The sequence below is a fragment of the Protomyctophum parallelum genome (genome assembly GCF_964188405.1).
Source record: "Protomyctophum parallelum genome assembly, chromosome: 1".
In the NCBI taxonomy this organism is placed as follows: Eukaryota; Metazoa; Chordata; class Actinopteri; order Myctophiformes; family Myctophidae; genus Protomyctophum; species Protomyctophum parallelum.
In genome coordinates, this window is record NC_139697.1 from 72346545 (window position 1) to 72369267 (window position 22723).

General features: G+C 43.0%; 2 protein-coding genes across 5 annotated transcripts in view; one reads left to right on the forward strand and one right to left on the reverse strand.

Annotated features, from left to right (window-relative positions):
• The window catches only part of LOC310875190 (actin filament-associated protein 1-like 1), a 39271-nt gene extending 27088 nt beyond the window's left edge, over positions 1–12183 (forward strand). For 2 of the 4 annotated variants that reach the window (XM_083788328.1, XM_083788329.1), the window contains exons 13-19: positions 352–497; positions 924–1011; positions 5948–6056; positions 7914–8087; positions 8209–8375; positions 8760–8888; positions 9509–12183. In XM_083788328.1, coding sequence (XP_083644454.1) covers positions 352–497; positions 924–1011; positions 5948–6056; positions 7914–8087; positions 8209–8375; positions 8760–8888; positions 9509–9538 — 843 coding nt within the window. In that variant the 3' untranslated portion in view covers positions 9539–12183. Of the gene's footprint in view, positions 1–351; positions 498–923; positions 1012–5947; positions 6057–7745; positions 7857–7913; positions 8088–8208; positions 8376–8759; positions 8889–9508 lie in introns of those variants that run through there. The other 2 variants (XM_083788330.1, XM_083788331.1) reach the window with 2 other exon arrangements.
• ubtd2 (ubiquitin domain containing 2) overlaps positions 1–22723 on the reverse strand; it is a 393205-nt gene that overhangs the window by 208126 nt on the left and 162356 nt on the right. The window lies entirely within an intron of this gene.

Here is a 22723-nt window from a genome sequence, read left to right on the forward strand (position 1 = left end):
TGGGCTGACAGTGAGCGTAAATAGTTATTGTTTAATGGATGGCTATACCTGTAGGTTCAGTCCTCCGGGGCCAAATTATATTCTTGGGCATCAGAATCACTAGGGTGACATATTTAAATTTGATTTAATTTTGGTGTACTTTGTCGCATTAGCTGCCAAACAGCCACAGTGTGTTAATACATGTGTGTGTGTGTGTGTGTGTGTGTGTGTGTGTGTGTGTGTGTGTGTGTGTGTGTGTGTGTGTGTGTGTGTGTGTGTGTGTGTGTGTGTGTGTGTGTGTGTGTGTGTGTGTGTGTGTGTGTGTGTGCGTGCGTGCGTGCGTGCGTGCGTGCGTGCGTGCGTGTCCACCAGGCCAGCTGTTCAGAGGATATGGGTCGCTGGTTGGGTGTATTGTTAGCAGAGTCGGGCAGCACCACCCTGCCTGAGGAGCTCCATTATGACTACATTGACGTGGACACTCTCACTGATATAAAACATGCGGCCAGGAACTCCTTCCTGTGAGTCACACTGTCTGTCTGTCTGTCCGTCTGTCTGTCTGTGGAACTGGCTAGTGGTGAATGATGATGAATTAATAATGAAGAATTACTCCGATTTTACTCAGCTCTGAACACTTTACATCTCATACACAGTGAATCTTTTAGTTGATTCGAGACGCGGTTATGCTTTGTGATGAGCTAATGCACAGTTTTAAAGCTCACAAGTTAAAGCCCAACCAGAGACATGGGGGCTGCGAACTTGCTTTGGCAAGAAGAAACCCCTCACGCAATGTTTGTACTGGCTCTGACAAAATAGAGAAATCCTAGTTGTACTTTGCACTTCGCCGAATGTTCGCCCACAGAATAGGGATGCTAGGATTCAACAGTTTTTTTTTAACATAATTACATTCGTTCGTCTTTGTCTGTCTGTTTGTATGTCTCTCTTAGATGGGCTACCACCACTAATGTTACATCGTCGTCCAACGGGGCATCGACAGACTCCAGGATGTATGACGAGGTCTATGAAAGTGTTGCGGTAAGGAAACACTGTCTGCTCTGTGTCTCTCTGTGTGTGTGTGTGTGTGTGTGTGAGGGCATGTGTGTGGTCCCGCTGATCCTGAAATACCATCATATTCCTCTGTCGCATTCCTGGCATTGTGTAACGCTGCCCGTCCCCGTCCCCCCCATCCCCCGTCCCCCCCTCCCACCTTCCCTCATCTTATCTTCATTCCTCTATTTGGGCCATTAGGATATTGCAAGTGGGCCCCTAAATAATTGGTAAAGCTCTAAATGATAAAATAACATTTGTATAAGAAAACTAATGTTGACGTCAGGGTATAACTGGTATAACTAGCTCTCAATGATGACGTAATAAAGATGTGGATTAAAGGAGCCAGAGTGTAATTGGTTTTCAATGGTGACGTAATGACGATATGTTTTAGTGTCGGGAGGATTAAAGGTAATGCTCCTATGTATAAATTTATGTAATCTGGCACCACTGCCGTATCAGGCACAAGTAGTCATTACGTCATTTGCTGGGACGGTGCATACGCATCGAATATCGCCCTGGGCGAAACTAGTACTTGCGCGCTCTGCTTGCGCAAGTAACTAATGAATGTCAAATGATATTTTTGTCAAAATAGCCAATCAGATTGTGTGATCATTATCTATCCTACATTATGACGTAATCATGATGCAATGACATCACAACTGTGTAACTGTTCTTTAAAAACAATTGTCTGATACACTAAACATCAATTAGTGTCTTGTACCAAGGAAACCGGCCTTCCTTCATCCTAACAAGGTCATCCCTAAATTAGTAGTTGTGCAGCCGTGTGAAATGTTTCACTGGACAATACATCTTCCGGTGGAAGAGCATGGGCGACACAGGGCTGCTGTGGTGGTTGGACACAAGATCTACTGCTTTAGAGGAGAGAGTTACCCGAGGAAAAGATATGACATTGAAGTACACGTGTTCAACACAGAGTCTTTATGCTGGAGGGTGTTGCCCCCAGTCACACCTGGAACAGGAACCCCATCCACTCTCTCCTTTGATGGGGACTTCACAGCTGTGCTGATAGAATATACCGCCTACCTCTGGGGAGATTTTCATGACAATGTGCTTCATGCATTTGATGTCGACGCCCACAAATGGTTCAAACTACAGGTTTCTGGGACTGTTCCAGAGGGGAGGTATTACCATTCAGCCTGTGTCTTGGGGAAGGTCATGTATATTTATGGAGGAAAAAGTTGGTATGTTCCGTCCCATTCATGGACTAATGACATCTACAAGTTGGACACCACCACAATGGTCTGGGCTTTAATTAACATCAGAGGCACTAGACGGTCTAGACCAGCTCCTGCACAAAATGTCTCTACCACCATCATCGGGACAATGATGTTTGTATTTGGGGGCGTTTGGGAAGGACATGTCTACAATACCATCAGAGTGTTTGACACAGAGACTAACCTCTGGCTGAACACACCTTCTGCACAGCTTCGTCCAAAAAAACGGTGCTTTCATTCAGCCTTTACCTACAATGGAGAGCTGTACATATTTGGTGGCACAAATGGCCATGAGCAGCAATGCAATGATCTGTGGAAATTCAGTCCAGAGACCTTCTCCTGGAAGAAGGTTGAGACCAAGGGGGACTGCCCGTTTCCGATGAATATGGAGTGCTACTGCTGTTGCATGGTGGGAGATCGTATCATCCTCTTAGGACACGGAAGCGACTGGAGCAATCACCTGTATGTCTTAGACCTCAGTCCTAGCCTCAAGACATTATGCAAACTAGCAGTCATTCAGTATGGTCTGGAGCAGTCAGAACTCCCACGCAACATCAGATGGGAACTGGCAGCCATGACTACCGACAGCAACTGAAAACATAGTCCACTAAGCCCACTAAAACAAATAAAACCCTCACAAAAACATGCAGTAATCCTGGTCTCTAAAACTACCTCCCCCTGGCCAGCCGGGGCGCGTGATGGAGGGGAAAGGAACTGGTCGGAATAACGTGTCCCTTCCACGCTACGTCCGGCCGGGGAAATTCCCCCCTGTCAGGTGAAAAGAAGCAGCTTGGACTCCTCATGCATAGAAGGAGGCATGAGGTCAGTCCGCTGCCCCCCACCCCCCCCCCCCCCCCCCAGGTTGGCAGAGGAAGTGTAGCGCCCGGGATTACATTAGATAATTGGCACTGAAGGGGCACGGTAGCACAGTTGGTAGTGCTGTCGCCTCACAGCTAGAAGGTCCTGGGTTCGATTCCCGCTCGGGACGCTGTGGGTGCTGGCGGCGTGTTTCCTCCTCCGTGTCATCAGTGCCCATACCCGAAGGCGGTGTTGGTGAAAGGGCCTTTCTGTGTGGAGTTTGCATGTTCTCCCCGTGTCCCCTAGGGTAGGTACCCTCACAAAAAACATGCAGTAATCCTGGTCACTAAACTGCCTCCTCCTGGCCAGCCGGGGCGCCTGATGGAGGGGAAAGGAACTGGTTGGAATAACGTGTTCCTTCCACGCGCTACGTCCAACCAGGAAAACTCCCCCCTGTCAGGTGTAAAGGAGCAACTTGGACACTCAGGCATGAAGGAAGCATGAGTTCAAGTCCGTTGCTCTCCCCTTGTCCCCCATATATGGGGACTAGGTTGGTGGAGGGTGTGTAGAGCCCAGGATCACATTAGATGATTGACACAGGGGTGAAAAATGGGTTACAAAATTGTGGGATAAAAAAAATATATATAAAAAAAGAAAACTAATGTTGAAAACACCGATAAATAGGAACTTAAATTATAATATGTTAAAAGCTGGTCAAAGCCGGAATACAGTCGATTGATTGATTATTAAAATGAACATGCGCTGAGAATGCTGTGTTAAAAGGTTTGGGAACCGCTGCTCTATCCCGTCGTTCTTGCAATCATTTTTGCTCTCGTGTACGAGTTGCCAGTTGGTGGATAATTGTATTCAAAGCGTATCTCATTTCACTGTTAAATGCATTCATACTGTAGATTTATATTTATGTCTACATGGGAATGAAAACACTAACGCTGGTGTGATTTAGTCCCATGTCATACAAAGTTAATTACAATTTAGGCCTTTAGCACACGCTCTTAATCCATAGCAAAATCCTCTGTGCTCTGTAATGTAAAATGTTTTTAAAATTATCATTGGAGGATTTAGTTGTGCCGGATCCTCAGTGCTATACCACCCATTCCAAGAGTTGTGTGCTGAAAATGGCAAATCTACAAGCTTGCATCGTGTCACATGGTAACACTTTGATAGCTTGTAGATCTAATATTGTCCGGCGTGCGACAGCATCGTGTAGCTCACAAATAATTGTTGGTTGTTCAGAGGCTCTTTGGGTGGTCAAGGGGCTTTGTAGCACCACCGCCGTACAAAGAAACCGCTAAGAACACGTTCTTCAGGGGCACGGTGGTGCAGTCGGTCGCCTCACAGCTATAAAGTCCTGGGTTCGATTCCCGCAGGGGACGCTGTGGCCGCTGGGGTGTTGTTCTCTCCTCTGCGTCATCAGTGCCCATACCCTAGCTGGGGTTGGCGAAAGGGCCTTTCTGTGTGGAGATTGCATGTTCTCCCCGTGTCCCCTAGGCTAGGGTAGGTTGGTACCCTCACAAAAAACATGCTCTCTATACTATGTCCCCCTGGCCTGATGGACGGGAAAGGAACTGGTTGGAATAACGTGTTCCTTCCACATGCTACGTCCAACCGTGGAAACTCCCCCCTGTCAGGTGAAAAGAAGTGGCTTGGAATCCTCATGCAGTGATGGAAGAACGAGGTCAGTCCGTTGCTCTCCCAAGGTTGGCAGAGGGAGAGCAGCGGCCAGGATTACATTATTAGACAATTGACACTGGGTGAAAAAAATGGGTTACAAAAATCGATAGAAAGCACTACATGAAAATGGCTTTTTTGCACTCATCTTCTGAATCGCATATCGACAATCTAATAATAGAGCTCAAGTTGTTAAAAGATCCAGTATAGTACCAAAAGAGGTTCTCCTAGCCAAAGAACCACTTTTAGTGCTTTTTAGCACCATATTTGTTTACTGGCGAACTAGAAATCAGGCTTTACTGTTGTGGCCTGGAACAATCTGGCTTGATGACACTGTGACCAATCAGACTAATATAATATATAATCTATATATATAATCTAATTTGATGTAAAAAAAAAGCGATATTGTATATATATGATTCTTATTTCTTGTTTAGTGATACTTTTTTCTTTTCTTTTTTACCCCCTGAATTATTGACTACTGTTCTACTTTTACACTATTGCAAGTCACTCTTGATAAGAGCATTTGTCAAGTGTTCCAAAATGCAATTACATTAGTACATAAATTAAATATGAATGCCAAATGAAATTTTACAACGTGTTTAAATAATGTAAAGAGAAAAGCAATCCAGGCATTCCAAATGTAAGAACAAGTCAACGAGAACGGAAGTACATCATTATTACAGTGGCTAAATCGTTGAAAAGGCCAACATGTTTCAACCACTCTACTGTCAGTGGTTTCTAACCTTTTTTCTTTGGAGCCTGAGAAAAATGGAGACCCCCTACATTTGCATACGTGTGTGCCGCGCGCACGCACACACACACACACACACACACACACACACACACACACACACAAACTATACTTATCGTACAATGAATTGCAAACATAGCTACAAGCTTACAACGCAGACGCGGTTTATAAAACCTTTAGAAAAAAAATGGCTGGAAAACACATATCATAGTTAAAAAAAAGGAAAAAAAAGAAGAAGAACATAATGAAACAGGAGTTTAGCCTCATCTATAGCTACAGTACAAAACGAGTAGCAGGCAAATCACCTCCAGATAATAACATGACAGGTGAAACTAATTAAAAATAATGAAAACGAAAACATAAGTGGGTGCTTAGTTTATGTTTTAGATAGTTATATAGATTTCTAGCATAATCAGAATGTCTTGCTGTGTTCCCTTGCTTCCAGCAGGAGGTGGCAGAGAGCAGGACAGGCCAGGTGAGACGCCATGCCTCCTTCTCCAGCAGAGAGTCTGATAAGACAGAACAGCAGGCGGCCATCAAGAGACATGCCTCCAGTGGGTATATTCATTAGTCTGTCCAGTCCTGCATGAATACTAAAAGCTATGCAACAAGAAAAATAAAATCAATGCTGTGTGTTCACGATTCACACTGAGACCTTGGAATCCCCAGCTATTTTTATAATGTGAATTACTTTATTATTCCCCCTGGGGAGGGGAGGGCAGGGGGGGGGGTGTCCTCTCCTCTGCCTTTGACCCATTCTAAGTAAACTGCTTCAGTAGAAGTGAGCAGCCACAAGTCAGTGTCCGCCCGGGGGACCGACTCACACGGTTGTAGTGCCACTACCTTGGTCAAGGGCAATGGCAGGAGTGTGTACTGTACTGTACTGTACTGTACTCTACTGTACGTACAGCGGTGGTCCTCAACGTTGGATGTGGGGACCCACAGCAGGGGTCCTTGAGGGGGTTCCAGGAGGTCCCCGGCAAATTAATTGGGAACATTTTTAAACACTTTAAGCACTATTTTATTTTGGGCTATTCTCGAAAATAGACAATCCACAAGCTCACAACATGTTGCGATGGATTTTAATTTTCTAAAAGAATATTGACAAATGTTGACAACTTGACAATTATATGGAACAAGATCTTTTCAGATTTTCCGGTCCTTGTCATGAAAATGTCTGAGAACCATTGATCTACAGACAGTATTATAACTGTTATGTATAGTGTGGGAGGGATGAAACCCATGCACGCGTGGGGAGAACATGCTCCAGGAGCCAGTAACCTTGCTGTGAACCAGTCCTATTATTTACGGCGTGTTCAACTCTAGTCCAGACCAGTTTATCCAGGCTGCTACTGTATCATCAAATATAAAAAATCTCACCCCAAGGACTACAAAAACGTCTAGCTTTTCTAATGTGATAATGAATGACACCTCGCAGATTTAATTGATTCACTATGGCTAGGAAGCAATTTGAGAACATAGTGATATGCATTGCACCGTTTATTGTGGCTTTAAAAACAGCTGAGCCTTCATTGGACTACTGAACTACTTACTGCCTGTCTCCTTGGTGGCTGTCCTATCTGTGCTATCAGCTAACGGATCTACAGCTCACATGCTCACAACATGATGGCAGTGTGATGTGTTGTGAGCATGTAGCTTGGCTATTTTCAGCATGCGACACCATCATACATTTTTAGATTACCTTTACTGATTTCCTGGCAGGTTATGGTTGACAGACCAGAATAATCGACAAAGGGAGTGACTGACTAAGTGGCTGTGTCCAACAAGGCATTAAAAGAAAATTGCCTACACGGCAAGGTATGCAGCCATGCATTCATGCTACGCTAGAAACACGACCAGGCCCTGATCGCATATCCTGCATTGAACATGCACATTCTTTTAAAATATGGTCAGCAAGAGTTGGAAAAAGAAACATACTAGTACTTAGGGCAGAACACGCTCACAGCGCATTGCACTTTTCATTTCACTTTTCAAAAATGCTCAACACTCAGAAGAGTGCCTTGTGTTTTCAGCAGGGGGGGACGTACACTTTGGTGGACACACTAATTTAGTGATTCTCAACCTGTGGGCTATTGAACGTGGGCCCCCAAGTCACTGGCAAAACACTTAACATTTTATTGATAATGCGGTATAACATTAATATTAAAAAGAAAATGTCATGGTATTTCTGAGTTGTCATTGTGATACTGATGAATAGGAGCATAAAGGTATGTCTATGCTAGGTCCTTTGATCCAAACCGGAACACAACAAAATGCACACGGCACGCTGGCCTAATTGACTGTCTGACTGTGACTTTGTTGCTCCTCTCATCGTGAAAGGTAAGCTAGCGCTATGGGTGATAATCATGCTGTTGTTCTTCTGGACCTTTTTGTGACTTTTTTGTTCACAGGTGTGAACCAGACCCAGTGCGGGCGCTATGGGAAGACCCGTGCGGAGGAGGACGCCAGGAGGTACCTGCGACAGAAGGAGGAGCTGGAGAAGGTGAAGGAGAAGCTGAAAAGCACACTGGTGTCCCTCCGCAAGGAGAAGAAGGAGGCCAAGGAGGAGGTGAAGAGTGGCACAGGTGCGAGAGCAATGACATGTATACTAACAGCTTCACAATTACATTTAAACTTCCAATATGTACCACTGCTATACCAATAGTGAGTGTGTGTGTGTGTGTGTGTGTGTGTGTGTGTGTGTAGCCCGTGGTGCAGAGCAGAGGTTAGCTCGGTTGGAGGCTCTGTGTAAACAGAAGGAGGATGAGAGGGTGGAGCTAGAACTCAGATTGACAGAGGTGAAGGAAAACCTGAAGAAATCATTGGCTGGAGGAGCGCTGGGTCCGCCCACTGATACCAAAATGAGTACCAAGGTAGGCTGCCTGCGATATCATACTATGCTGAATATGAAAACATTACTGGCCAATTACTTTGCTATTCATTCAATTTATTTTTCTTCTCTTTTTTTGCTCAATAATGTACAATAGTAGGCCTATGTTATTTTCTATCCCCATAATAATCGAGTTTTGATTTCTATCCTCACTGTGGTATTTATTTTATCATCCCTGTTGTTTTTCTAGTTCCATACTATGCGTTGTACTAAGCCATTCCATTGATTGCTACACGTATGTACATCTGTGTGTGTGTGTGTGTGTGTGTGTGTGTGTGTGTGTGTGTGTGTGTGTGTGTGTGTGTGTGTGTGTGTGTGTGTGTGTGTGTGTGTGTGTGTGTGTGTGTGTGTGTGTGTGTGCGTCCAGGCACATGGCAGTAAGGTGGAGAAGGTTTACAGTGAGACCTTACCGGTCAATTCAGCATCTGAACTCCGCAAACGACCTCCGTCTCTCTGCACCACCGGCACGCGAGGCAACGTCATGCAGAAAGCAAAGGTAGGCTGTGGTGGGCGTGCGTGCGTGTGGGCGTGCGTGTTAGAGAGAGGGATTCTGATTGTTATGATTTGTGTGTGTTTGAACCTGTGTGACCTTTGAGGCAACCCAAAATTGTACTGGTTGACAAGACAGAAATCCCCTGTGGTGTGTGTGAGTGTGTGTGGGTGTTTGTGAGAGGGCAATGAAAGTATGATCACATCCCTGAATCCTAGAGCTGGGCAATATAACTTCAAATCAATATCACAATGTACTGAACTGAAATAGCAGATCTACGCGTCGCAATGTGAGATGTTGTGAGCGTGTAGATTCGCTTTTTACAACGAAGTATTGCCTAATACAGAGCTAATCAGAATAGATTTTGTAGATTATAAAAACATTTTTAAATTGAACCTTGAACCTTGCTTCTCGATTTTTCTTTTATAAGTCTGTTATTTCTGTTTTTATATATTTTCGGTTAAATTGCCCAGCCCTACTGTATGTTCTACTTAATTGCGTGATTTGATGCGTGTGTTTGAAATCATGTGAGTGATTTGGAGTCACAGAGATGGCCGTCTGTCCTTATGCATCCTGCTGTGAGATGGACGTCTGTCCTCATGTCCTGCTGTGTCCCTGTTCTTCAGGAGTGGGAGTCTAAGAAGAAGGTGACCTAGACAGACCGATGGATGGATGGATGGAAGTACGGACAGCGCCATGGGGCGACACCCTGGCCTTTGTGGCGTTACTAGTGGCAGGAAGACAGAAGAATGAAAGAGGAGAAATGTAAAAGAGAGGAAGAGGGGAGTGGAAGGACAAGGACAAGGACGGATGAGGATGCACTTTCCTCTCAAGCTGGAAAATGGAAAGGAGGAGGACTCATTGCTTGCATGCAGATGAAGAATTCTGCATGTAGGAAAGGACTTTTATTTATAAAGCAATGTAAATATACACACATTTGGACATTTTCCTGCAGTGCAGTGCAGTATTGCTACTCATAGATCGCCAAATGTACATGTGTGTGTGTGTGTTTGTATGTACAGTATGCTTACAGTATACGTATGTGCACACGAACGCACTTCTGTGTATGTGTGTGTGCTGCATATCGTATATGTATCGCTGTACATGTGTGTGTGTGTGTGCATCGCCAGCATGTAGAGTATGCACAGCTCATAGTGAGCTACAGAGAAAGAGAGACATGTTGACGGCAAAGGGACGGAGCAATTCAAATGCAGAGGACTCACTCGGTAAGGCCTGATTCATACTTACGGTAGTTGTGTCACTCACCGTAAATATACGGTATTTTGGTGCGCGACATTCTGCGCAACCAAGTCTAACCCAGGCTGCATTGTGTCATGGGGTGCAGGTTCAGGAAGATTCCATTGTTCCCTGGGCCGACAGGGACAATAAAGATGCCATTGTTTTGATAGACATCAGGGATATATTTTGTTATTTGTTGTCATACAGTATGGTTCTTGTCATACTTACTGGAAATTTCACACTGGCCACTGATGTCCTCAAAGGAACAGCCACAGCCACTTAGTTTGCTAGCACATACAGTAGCACAACACAATATCTGGTAGCCAAAACACGGTCATCACTATTGGGTTGTCCCGATCCGATCACATGATCGGAAATCAGGGTATTAGACTGGATATTGTCTGTGATTTGGGATATTGTACTATTGTGATATGGCATAAGTGTTCTAGAAAAAATATCAATATCGCATTGGGCAGATACTCAAAATAAAACGATCGGATCGGGAGCAAAGAAAGGTGATGGGGACATCCCTAGTCATCACTTTGGTGAATCATTATGCCCAAAACTTCTGCAATGTCAGCGAAACATGCATTAGTTGACATACAGCGTGAGTGGACTCATCCAAGAGTGTAATTTGTTTGTGGAAACAAACCCAAACTTGTTCTTTATGAATAGGAACAGCTGCAGCCACTTCACTGGCACAGGTTAGGACGATGCAACAACTGGTGGGTGCTGTCAAAACATGATGTCACTATAAGGCATCATACTGTACACCTACTGTATTATGAACCGTGCATTCGTGCCAAATGGGATATTCCGACTTCTGAGTAGGAAAAATGTCACATGCTCCGTCCAACTTTGTTATTACTGGTTGGAAACTCTGGACTTTCTCAGAGCTCTGAGATAGTGCTGTGACGTCATGTAAAGGCTTTATGCTTTTAAGCCGACTTTCGACTTTCTGTTTGTACAGGGATAAGGTTTATTTAATTATTTGTTATACGCTGTGAACACAATATAGTAAATGCGAGTTTATTTCAGGTGTCCATTTTATTTGACTTGGACAACCACTTTGAACAACAAAGTGGGAGCTGGTTCAAAGTCGGAACGTGACATGAACGTGCCAAAACAATGACAATATGTGAATGTTGTCTGTCTACCCTACAATATGAAGAATTTAATGATAGATGGCCACTAATTAGAACAGCGATTCCCAAACATTTTTGGGCCGTGCACCCCTTTTACTTTCCTGAAGTCGCTGACGCACCCCCCAACGTCTCGTTGTATTTGGCCAATTTTTGGCTGCGGTTTGAAATGTCACTGTACTGAGTCTACTGACACGGAGCTGCTCAAGTATCCCCTCACTGGAGCAGCGCTGCTGCATTTCGGTCTCCCGCAGTGTTGTTTTACAGGATTTTGTGTTAACCCATTCTGACGTGAGATCAGATTCTAAAAATGTCTTCTACATCCTGACAGTTTTCTGAAAAAGCTATGTTTCTATGTCAGTCGTTCTTTGATTTTTCAAAAATAGCAGACCTACAAGCTTGTAGTGTGCCACTCGGTGGCGCGCTATGAGCTTGTAGATCTGCTATTTTTCAATAGCTAAAGCATAACATGATGCTAACACCAAAAGGGGTTCCCACTCAGAATGCGTTTAAATAACACCAAAATCTATTACCATTTTCATGTCACGCACCCCTTAGAGAGCGTTTCGGAAAGCCTGAATTAGAAGAAAAAAATTACTTACATTTAAATAAATTACTTCCCTCTTTTTGTTTTTACATTTACATTTGACAAAGTAAGGATTATATGTTTGGGTTTACCTAACAGCAAAATAAATTATTGTACTGTCACTACTTTAAATTATAAAGTATTTTGTTCGTTTCAGTATTAGAAGAACCTACGTTTCTACAAAATGTAATGAAGAAACTGTTTATTATTTCAATGTGAAAGTATTTTTGATTTAACCAAACGTGTTTGTGTTGATGCCAACCACTGTTTCTAACTATGAGTACTGCACTTTATTACATTGTTCTGTTTTCATATAAATGTATTTTAAATTAGATTCACTCTGTGCCTCTTTTGTCTTATTTGAGGAGGACTCAGATCTGTGACTCAACTTCTCCTTTGTATCCATGCACACACGCACGTGCCCACACACACTTGTAGTGCAGGGGCCTACACTGATATTTCCACAAATTGGTACCACCTAAGGTGACTGTAAAAAAATGTATTTTTGTATTTCTACTGTACATGTCTCTAGCTTACATTTTGGTATGATATGATCTTCCAAGTCAGTAGCTTAAATGACAGTTATCGCCAGTTATATGTGACCATTAATATGTCATTATGCTTTAAGTAGCATGTGACGTGTCAAACTACGGGGTTTTCATGATTCTGAATCCATTCCAAGAGAATACAGTAGGAATACAAAAATACAAATCACCTTAGGGGTACCAAAATCTGGCTCGGCCCCTGGACTATTATTGTACATGTGCGCTCAAAGCCAAACACAATGAAATGCTCAATATACAGTACTAGAACAGGGGTACTCAAATAAAATCCCTAAAGAAGGTTTTCAATAACACAACGGTACCGTGACAAAATGGGGTTGGCACACATTTAAAACAATTTTAAAGGTGTAGGTAAATGGAAATGGAGGGAATGTTATTTTGACGTTTTAGGTTTCAGCATGAAACGCCGCTCTGAAGTTTCTGAACTAATCAGAGCGTTGCATCCCTTCAGGCAATGGGATGGTAGCTATGCTATGCAAGAGCATGGTGTCATTGGTGTGTGTTTGTTTACAAATATAAATGTTTACAGATAGTTGGCCAGCTGTACCAGTTTACTGTTATGTGGCTTATTTCTACCCTATAATGTTTTAAGATACATATTTTAGCGTGGTGATTAAGTTGAAACCGAGTAATACACTGTCTGGATGTTATCTTAAATGGGAATAAAAACTGAGGATTTCTGTAATCAGTATCAGCTGTGTTGGACAGTGTTGGACGGATGGGGAATTAAACGGGTGAGCTTCATTTTTATTGGCTTTTAGCGATGTTTTATGGACTTTTGCTATAAAAACACACAAAAATGAGAATTTGCCAATTTTTTTGGCATCCATTAATTTGTTAGGTATGCCCATATGATGACCACAGATATGGTCTTAAAGTGTGAAAAACTTATTTTTCATTTCACTACGCCTTTAATTTAGTTTTTTAAATAAACAATTTAATACACTGCAATTGAGGATTTACTGTATTTGACACTGATCGGTGTAGTGGTTTCATATTTTAGCCGTGGACACACACACACACACACACACACACAGTGTGACTGACATGACATATGACGAGTATACCTGTCCTTAGCATCCAATGTGTTTTAAAAGGGGTGGGACCTGGTTTGAGGCCTCATGTTTGGCCAGAAGCCTGATTTGAGTGTTTGTTTGTTGGGAACATGGAGGCATGAGTTGTACAGCCTAGTACTTGGTAAGAAACAAACAAATTTGATTGTTCATTTTGATTATATATTATATTTTAATTAATAGCATTTTATATTCCATTAGCAGAATTCGGCAGGTGGGATGTTTTGTGGGGAGAAGCTGGGACGCTGCCAGAGAATGTGTTTTAAGAAGGTTTTTGACATGAGGACAATGTTAATCAACTGGCTGGCTGGCCTGGGTGTATGTGGGGCTGGTGTGTGTGTGGGACTGGTTTGTGTGGGCAGGGGAGGCCTTAAGGATCAGGAGGCCCCGTTCATGACGTCATAATTGTAATAATTCATAATTATTATTATAAATAAATAAAAATGGACTGGCAGGCTGGAGGACGCGTGCGTGTGTGACTGGTTTGTGTGGGGCTGCATGGCTGGCTGTCGTGTGTGTGGGTCTGGTGTGTGCAGGGGCTGCAGGCTGGCTGGCGTGGGTGTGTGGGGCTGGCTGGCGTGCAGGGTGTGTGGGGCTGGCTGGCGTGCAGGGTGTGTGGGGCTGGCTGGCTGGCGTGCAGGGTGTGTGGGGCTGGCTGGCGTGCAGGGTGTGTGGGGCTGGCTGGTGTGCAGGGTGTGTGGGGCTGGCTGGCTGGCTGGCGTGCAGGGTGTGTGGGGCTGGCTGGTGTGCAGGGTGTGTGGAGCTGGCTGGCGTGCAGGGTGTGTGGAGCTGGCTGGCGTGCAGGGTGTGTGGGGCTGGCTGGCTGGCTGGCGTGCAGGGTGTGTGGGGCTGGCTGGCTGGTGTGCAGGGTGTGTGGAGCTGGCTGGCTGGCGTGCAGGGTGTGTGGGGCTGGCTGGCTGGCTGGTGTGCAGGGTGTGTGGGGCCGGCTGGCTGGCTAGCAGGGTGTTTGGGGCTGGCTGGCGTGCAGGGTGTGTGGAGCTGGCTGGCGTGCAGGGTGTGTGGGGCTGGCTGGCGTGCAGGGTGTGTGGGGCTGGCTGGCGTGCAGGGTGTGTGGGGCTGGCTGGCTGGCTGGCATGGGGCTGGTTGTGGCTGCAGGTGTGCTTGGCTGAATGAGTGATCAAATGATTTTGCAGATTGTTGCCAACGTTGCAGCCGTCAGCCTACTGGTCAAAGCTGGAACTGCAGGCGAGCCCGTGCATTTAGCAAATGTTTGGTTGGCAAATGCGGAAGTAGAGCGTTCTTCCAGGTGCTTCAAATCGCCACAACGCAACTTTCATTGACTGCAAGCTTGTACAGTACATCTGACGATTTAGAAGGCTTTTGTAGAATCGGCTTCAGTTCAGGGTCGATTCGATACAATGGTTGGAGGTGGGCTCCCTTTAGTGTTCTATTTTTTTTATGTTTTTGGAAAAAGCAGTGCAGTACAGAAAGCATTTCTCTTAGATATAAGACAAGGACATAAGTGCATTTCCCAGTTTTTTTTTTCACCCCTTTTCCCTCCCTCCCCCCTCGACCCCCGTGACTCCATCTCCAATGTCTCTGTATAGTCCTCTCTTTCTTCAGATGGAATACATATGGCATCAAGACAACACGTAACAGGGACACCTACTTTTTGACAAGCAGTGGTGTAAAGTAAGATTACTTAAGTACTGTACATAAGTACAATTTTGAAGTATTTGTACTTTACTTGAGTATTTCCAATTTCCAATACTTTTACTTCTAGTACACTACATTTCAGTTCCAATATTTTTACTTTTACTCCACTACATTTATTTGACAACTTTAGTTACTTTGTAGATTTGTATTATTATTATTACAAAACATACATTAACACACATTTTGAACTTGTGAAACGGGACATTCTGCAATATGACTCCTTTTACTTTTAGTACTTAAAGTACATATTGATGCTGATACTTTTGTACTTGAATACGGGACTTCTACTTGTAAACAGTACATCTACAATGCAGTATTGATACTTTTTACTTAAGTACAACATTTGAGTACTTTTTCCACCTACTTGTTGACAAGTAGCCTCCTGCCTGAAGCTCATAAACACAACCCTGTGCTGGCCAAGCAGGCACATAAAGCTTTACAAAGAAAAGGCCACTAGGGGACAAAGTTATTTGTTCTTTTGATCTTCTAGAGCACTGGTTCCCAAGCAGTGTGCTGTGAAACAACTCAAGGTGTGCCTTGGGGGGTTTTGCAACAACCACACATTATTATTGCAATAACAACTGTACAAAACGTTTTCATTTGCTATAGGCCTAAATGCAAAAACAGGAATATAATATATAGTTTTCATGTGTTCAAAGTTCAAACAGATATTTTAAATTATTTTGTTTAGACAAATGAACATATTGTTGGCTCAAAACTAGCGCCGAAGTCCTGACGTCACTCGTTCATCCCCTGGTTCTGCCTGGTTCACGGAAGTAATTTCTCTATGGAGAATAACATGGGGTCATCTTAAAGTCGTTTCATATAAGCATTGTGGTCCAAAAATACAAGCCGTCTCTGTGTTATTGTCAGGGAGGTGTCTCTGTATTGTTTGCGACAGTCAGTTACTTATTATGATACAGTCTGTTTCTAGCGAAAATGTAACTAATTCAGTTGCAGTAACAATAGCGTTTTCTCTCAGTCAGTTGATTCTTCATGGCCATATGAGTGTAACGGCCGGGATGACATGTTTATTTTTCAAACACAGTTCTTATATGAGGCGATCTAAAATCCCCCTATGGGGATTACAATGCAAATAAAAAGTACATGAACCCGTGGATTTGCGTCCTCTACCGATATTGACGTCAGACTTCTGTGCTTTTTTTTGCATTGCATTATTGCCTCCTTGGGAACCCTAGGACTCCACTTTGTTGTGGCATACTATAGAGTATACTATATAGTGGCAAAATGAGTTTAACGTTATTTAATGTTGTTTAATTTTTTGCCACTCAGTAGGCATTCCCGCAATAACTTCTGGGTATGATGTTATCACGCGCATACCCTCTATATCAGCACTTTGTGCACATTCATTTCATACAGGTGTAAATTCTATACCCTAAAATAATAGATTTCAATCTGGGGTTCCTATGCATTTCAAGATAAAATGTATTATTTTCCCTTGTTTCAAAAATAGAATCTACAAGCTTGTTGTGAGCTTGAACATCACATTTGTACTTTTGCTATTTTGTTAAGTATGAAATAATGTTTTATTTAGAAATTTTAAAATAAACATTTAAGGTGGTTGCACACTGGACGTGTTTTTCGGAAAACCGATGGAGAAAGTCAGCTAAAAATCTGAAAAACGCGCTCTGTGTGCAGGTACCTTTTACAGTAGTTTAAGTGTAGCATATATCTTTGTTTCAGTGTGTTATTTGATATGAATGTATGCTTGTGCTTTTTATTTTGGCAGTTATTTATGCCACATATGTGCTTGCACTCTATAGCATGTACACATACCGAATTCTAAATATTATACTTTACAAACACTGCATGAGGTTAGAAAGCCTTTCAATTGCTTCAGGGTTCAACAACAACATTAAATGACATTATAATCTAAGCATAACCACATTTGTATTTTGTATAGACAAATGTTACGCATTAGCATAAGAAGCAACAACTGGCAGAAACCTTAAAGGGATTTTTCACTTTAAAAAACAAACTTTTGGTCATTTTATCATCTACGCAGGCTTATATGTGAACACCCCAGTCAGTTTTTAAGTTGCTCAATTCATTATTTAGATATTTGATATTCATTTTAGCTGCCACACTCCCTTCCTATACAAACCCATTGTAACTTCAAACTCTATTTTTACCATGATAGATTCACAGATATTTTTTTCTGGTGACTGATACTGCCCTCCTAATACGTGAGGTGCCTGTGTTTTTCTTATTACTTTTTCATTTATTTTTAATAATTCAGGGAAAGAATAAGGCCCAATACAAAAATACAAATAAATGAAAAAACACGGCACCTCACATCAGTATGAGTCACCAGATTAAAGAACGTGTGTTTTCGATTAATCGATTAAACATGGTTAAAATGGAGTTTGAAGTTACAATGGGATTTAACTCTTCCATCGCCACGAGGGGGCGCAAAAAAGGCCCTGAGCGCCAGTTTCTATACATTTTATTTTTATTTTATATATATAAAAAAAAAAGAAAAAAAAAAGGGTTGTTGGCGCTGTGGGAGTTGATAAAAAAGCAGTTAATTAAGTCCTTGGCAGACATTGAGTTTAATAGGAAGGGGGTGGGGCAGCTAAAATGAATTTGAAATATCTAAATACTGAATCAAGCCACTTAAAAACTGTCTGGGGTGTTCACATAAACATGAGTAGACGATGAAAGGAACAAAAGCCTTTTTGAAAGTGAAATATCCCTTTAATTAATACAAAATAATTTCATTAAGCAGTAGTGTCACAACTTAATAATATAGTCCCAATTTTGCATGACTGTAAATGTTTGAACGAACAAAAAAAAAAGATTATATAGGCCTACACACTACACAGTACTTTTAGGCACTTTAAAACATAATGCCAGGAAGGGGTTGTTTATCGATAAACAACAAAGTGCAGTAAAAAGAGAGAAAAAAATATATATATTTACCCATACCCATTGCCTTTAAAACCATTATTGTCTCCACCAGGCCGAAGGCATGGGGGAGAGTATGTTTTTGCACAGCACACCTACAGATTTTGTCCAAACATCACGCAAATTGGTACACAGTCTCTCTAGAGCCATTCAACCAAACCGGTCTTTCAGATTTCTCACACTCCATCCTGATTGGTTAAGATTGGCTTCCAAAGTTCACAGGAGTGCTCAGTTTCAAACAAAATGCTGCAAATCATGAACACATCGCGTGATTTCCGTGAAATTGTGCACCCACATTCCCACTAGGCCGAGGACAAAATGCCACATGAACAATTTCAACTCAGCCTCAAGGTGGCGCTATAACTGGCCGAAAAGTGTTTTTACCTCTAACTGCACGGATCTGTGGATAACCTGGTGGAGACCTGTGCCCAGAAGGGCACTTTTTCTAGTTATCCTACTGTAGTTGCAATCGCACACAATCTTTAAGGTACTCGGCAGGGAAGTTGGAGAACTTGACACAGTTTTTATGTCTCAAATGCTTGTGCTTCTGTTCATGTAATACCACAATAACTTGTTGTTGTTGATCAGGACTCTATGGGCGCCTTGTTCTCCTTTTTGCTGAATAATAGTGAATAGTCTTTCATTACTCTGGCTGTGTGTTTGGCATTGTTCTCATGCTGCAGATTTTTTTTTTTTATGGGCTTTGGCTTTACTCTACCTGACTACCTCTATCTTCTCTCTTCTCACAAAAACTACAACGGAGTGTGCAAAAGCGGAAAAAGAATGTCACCCACTTCTTTAAACCTGTGAGTGAGTGGCAAATCGAGTGGCAAATGTGAGTTTAACGTAATCAGATGGGACTTTTCTGTTTGGATGTCAAGGCCAGAAAGTAGATTTTTGCCACTCAGTAGGCGTTCCCGCATAACTTCCGGTTATGATGATGATGTTGTACGCATATACCCTCTATAAAGCTGTATTTCTGTGAGAAGACCACTAAATTGTGACCAAATCTCCAAGCAACCTCCACCATGCTTGCAGCACTCTGCAGCTCTTCAATAAACTGCCGTCTTTTACTGCCAATATTTCGGAGCACCTGCTGATGTTTTCTTCTGCATCCCAGTTGTTGTGTTTTCATGCATGATAGGGTGGTGCTTGTTTCCTCATCACTGTCTGCCCAGACCTCTCTGGGCTGTAGATGGGTGTACCAGGGTGCCAATTAATGGGCTCTATGCACACACATAATTTTGGAAAGAACTTGGACCACTTCCCTACTTCCTTCACAGGTGTTACCAATGATACTAATGAAGGCTCTGTTCCAACCTTCGAACAGAGTCAGGGTGCTGATACAGTATTGTGCATGTTGGCTCACTGGAAACATTCTGCTACACCAGTGGGTCTTGAGGAGTGTAAAAATAATATAATAACCAAATGGACCCTTACGTGTCCATTTGGTTCCATGTGCACGCTCTCAGAGTTATGGGCGTCCTTGAAAATGAAAGGTTTGAGAACCACACACTAAATGGAACAGAGCCTTATAACACCTGTGAAGGAACTTAACCCATTCTGGGCAGGAACCCCTTTTGGTGTTTTAAGCATTATGTTCTACTTTAGCTATTATATATAGCAGATATATATAGCAGATCTTCAAGCTGTAGGTCTGCTATTTTTGAAAAATCGTGAAAATGTGGCACAAATCTTTGAATATTATATTCTTTCAGAGCGAACATTTTTAACTCAAATATTTGCTTCTGGGGGCCTTTGAGAACGACTGAGAAACATGGGGTTTTTCAGAAAACTGTCAATGTCCTCAGGTCGGGAAGCGGCCCGGAGTATAGGAAGGACATTCTGTGTGCATATAGCCCATTCTGAGCTGCAGGACATCTTCAGCTTGTGAAGGGAAGTGGACGTGATGTGTCTTTGGTCTGCTGCACTCGGAGATTCATGGGCCGACTGGTTTCCTTCTGCGTTTCCCTTTTCTGCCCCTCACCCCTGCCTGCTTCTTTACGTTTCGGCAGAAGAACTTGGACACGAAATCTGGAAAAGATTGAAGATGCAAGATTTCAAGATGCAAGAATGTGTTTGTTTTTTTGTGAGTACATAAGCACGTAGCCTACATATGTATACTTCTTTGGTTCCTCAACATTGTAACAACAATAATAAAAGAGAGAATTGTATGTACTTTTGTCATATAGCACCATTTGAGGACTTTTAAGGTACAGTGTGTATGGTTCCTTCCTATACTTCTACATCTAAATATTATGCAAATGCAGTACATGCAGTATGTACACAGTATACGTATATAAGCAATACATAAATACATATGCACAAAATTCAGTATACTGTATAGAGTGTGTGTGTGTACACAGAGGCAGGAGCCCACGCACCTGCCTGTGTGTGGGATGTTTAAATAATTTGTGTGTGTGTGTGTGTGTGTGTGTGTGTGTGTGTGTGTGTGTGTGTGTGTGTGTGTGTGTGTGTGTGTGTGTGTGTGTGTGTGTGTGTGTGTGTGTGTGTGTGTGTGTGTGTGTGTGTGTGTGTGTGTGTGTGTGTGTGCTTGCCTGTGTGGCGGGTTTGAGTCTTGTACAGTGTCTGCGTGTGTGTAGTGGGCAGGGAGGCAACATGCCTATAGTGTCAATCATTCATAAAACTGCCTGGGGGGTGAATCTGTTTCAGAGCCTACTACCCTTGGTCTTGTGGATATGGAACTATGCTTGCCAAGTCCAGGCTCTTTTGGTAAATCCATGGGCTTTACCGGCATAACATCAATCGCATATATCCTGGAGCGAAACTCGGCTCCACTGATGTACTGGGCTGTCCACAGAACCCTCTGAAGTGCTTTGCAGTTGAGCGGCCATGCAGCAACAGTTCCTATATGAGGTAACTATCAGGATGCTTTCTCTACAAGGCCTGAAGGATCTTGGCCCTATGCCAAACTTGTTAGGTGAAAGAGGCATTGCTGTGCATTCTTCATTGCATGGCCAGGGTGCTCATCCCATGAGAGGGCCTCAGTGATGATGTGAACAGAGATGTGGCACCATAGTGTGAGTTATTGACCTCTCCTGTAGGCCATCTCTTCGCCATTGTTTGTGACGTTCTCTTTGGCACGTATACTGGTATCTTCAGCAATACTGGTCTCGGCTAGCGATGTCCCGATCACATTTCTTCCTCCCCATCCGATTACGATCAATTGATTTTGAGTATCTGCCGATACTGATTTTACCCGATCCGATATTTATATTTTTATAGAACACGTATGCCATATCACAATTGTACAATATCCAAAATCACAGACAATATCCAGTCTAGTCGCTCATATAATATTGATACTAGGGATGTCCCGATCAAGTTCTTTTGCTTTTTTGCTTGATCGGGACAACCCTAGTCCTGGCTCCTAACCGAAGCATCGAGCATGACATCACCTTCCGTGCACAAACAGTCTTGTCAGTGGAGACAGCTGTGGTGGGGGTTGTTGTTGCCAGTGATCTCAAAGCAAGTGTAAAAGGTATTCAGCTCATCTGGGTAACTGGGATTCACTCTGAAGACAGATATTGTGTGTGTAATCCTTGCCACAAGCTACTGTATTTGGGTTGTTCCTCATTAGTTGAGTTGTGACTCAAGCCTCTCACTGAAGTCGCCTGATTTGGGCGCTGTTCTGAGTTCGTAAATTGTCTTTCAGCTGTTCCCTACGTTGAGATTGAGAAGTCTCTGGTTTGCACAGAACTGTTTATTCATGGCTTCTGGTTTCACTAAATCCTTGCAGTTTCAGTGGGGAGTATGTCAGTTATGCACGTCTTGATTATAACCAGAACCGCATCTGTGTATACACTCTCGCCCTCTGCTGCCTCATGGGCAAGAAAAAACATTCTCAGAGAGGCTTTGTTGAAATCCCCATCCACTGCAATAGCCCTGTGTTAGCCTATGGCGGAACGTTAATTTACTTGTCCCTGTCCACCAAAATAGGGTAAATCCCACTGATTTGGCACGATCTGGGATGTTGTTCGACAGCCAGGTCTCTGTGTGGCAGATAATGCTGCAGTCCTTAGAATTCACGTTCTCAGTTCATCTATAGTGTGTTGTTCAGTTCACAATGGATACTAGGGAACAGTGGGCGGCTCAGCTGTCCTTCCCCTCCTACGACAAGGTTGTCTTGGTTGTAGGCTTGCTGTTGTGTTCAGATCCTCTGCACTTCATGCGAGCAGAGGATTTGCTCCTCTGTCGTGATCCTCAAATCCCTTGTCATGCCTCATTGGTTGCAGCTTCTGTAGAGGTGGAAAACGTACACATCTACAATATCACTGAGAAACGCAAAACGAGGCACCATTTCTTGATATTCTATCTTGTTGCCACATTTCTTCTGCTTTGTAGACATTTCTGATGTATATTAACCACTTCTTTGTGCCTTGATGTTATGCTCACTCTTGCCATGGTATGAGATTTTTATTTATTTATTCATGCTTTATTTTACTGGACACTAGCACCAGCTGTACCTTTTGATCACATTAGACAAACTAGAAATAATGATGTTCTTTATTATACAGTAAACAAACAACCACAGTTATATCCTTAATTAGACAAGAGATGTAGTGCATGCACATTGCTACAGTATCCAGGTTCAGGACACACTAATACTATT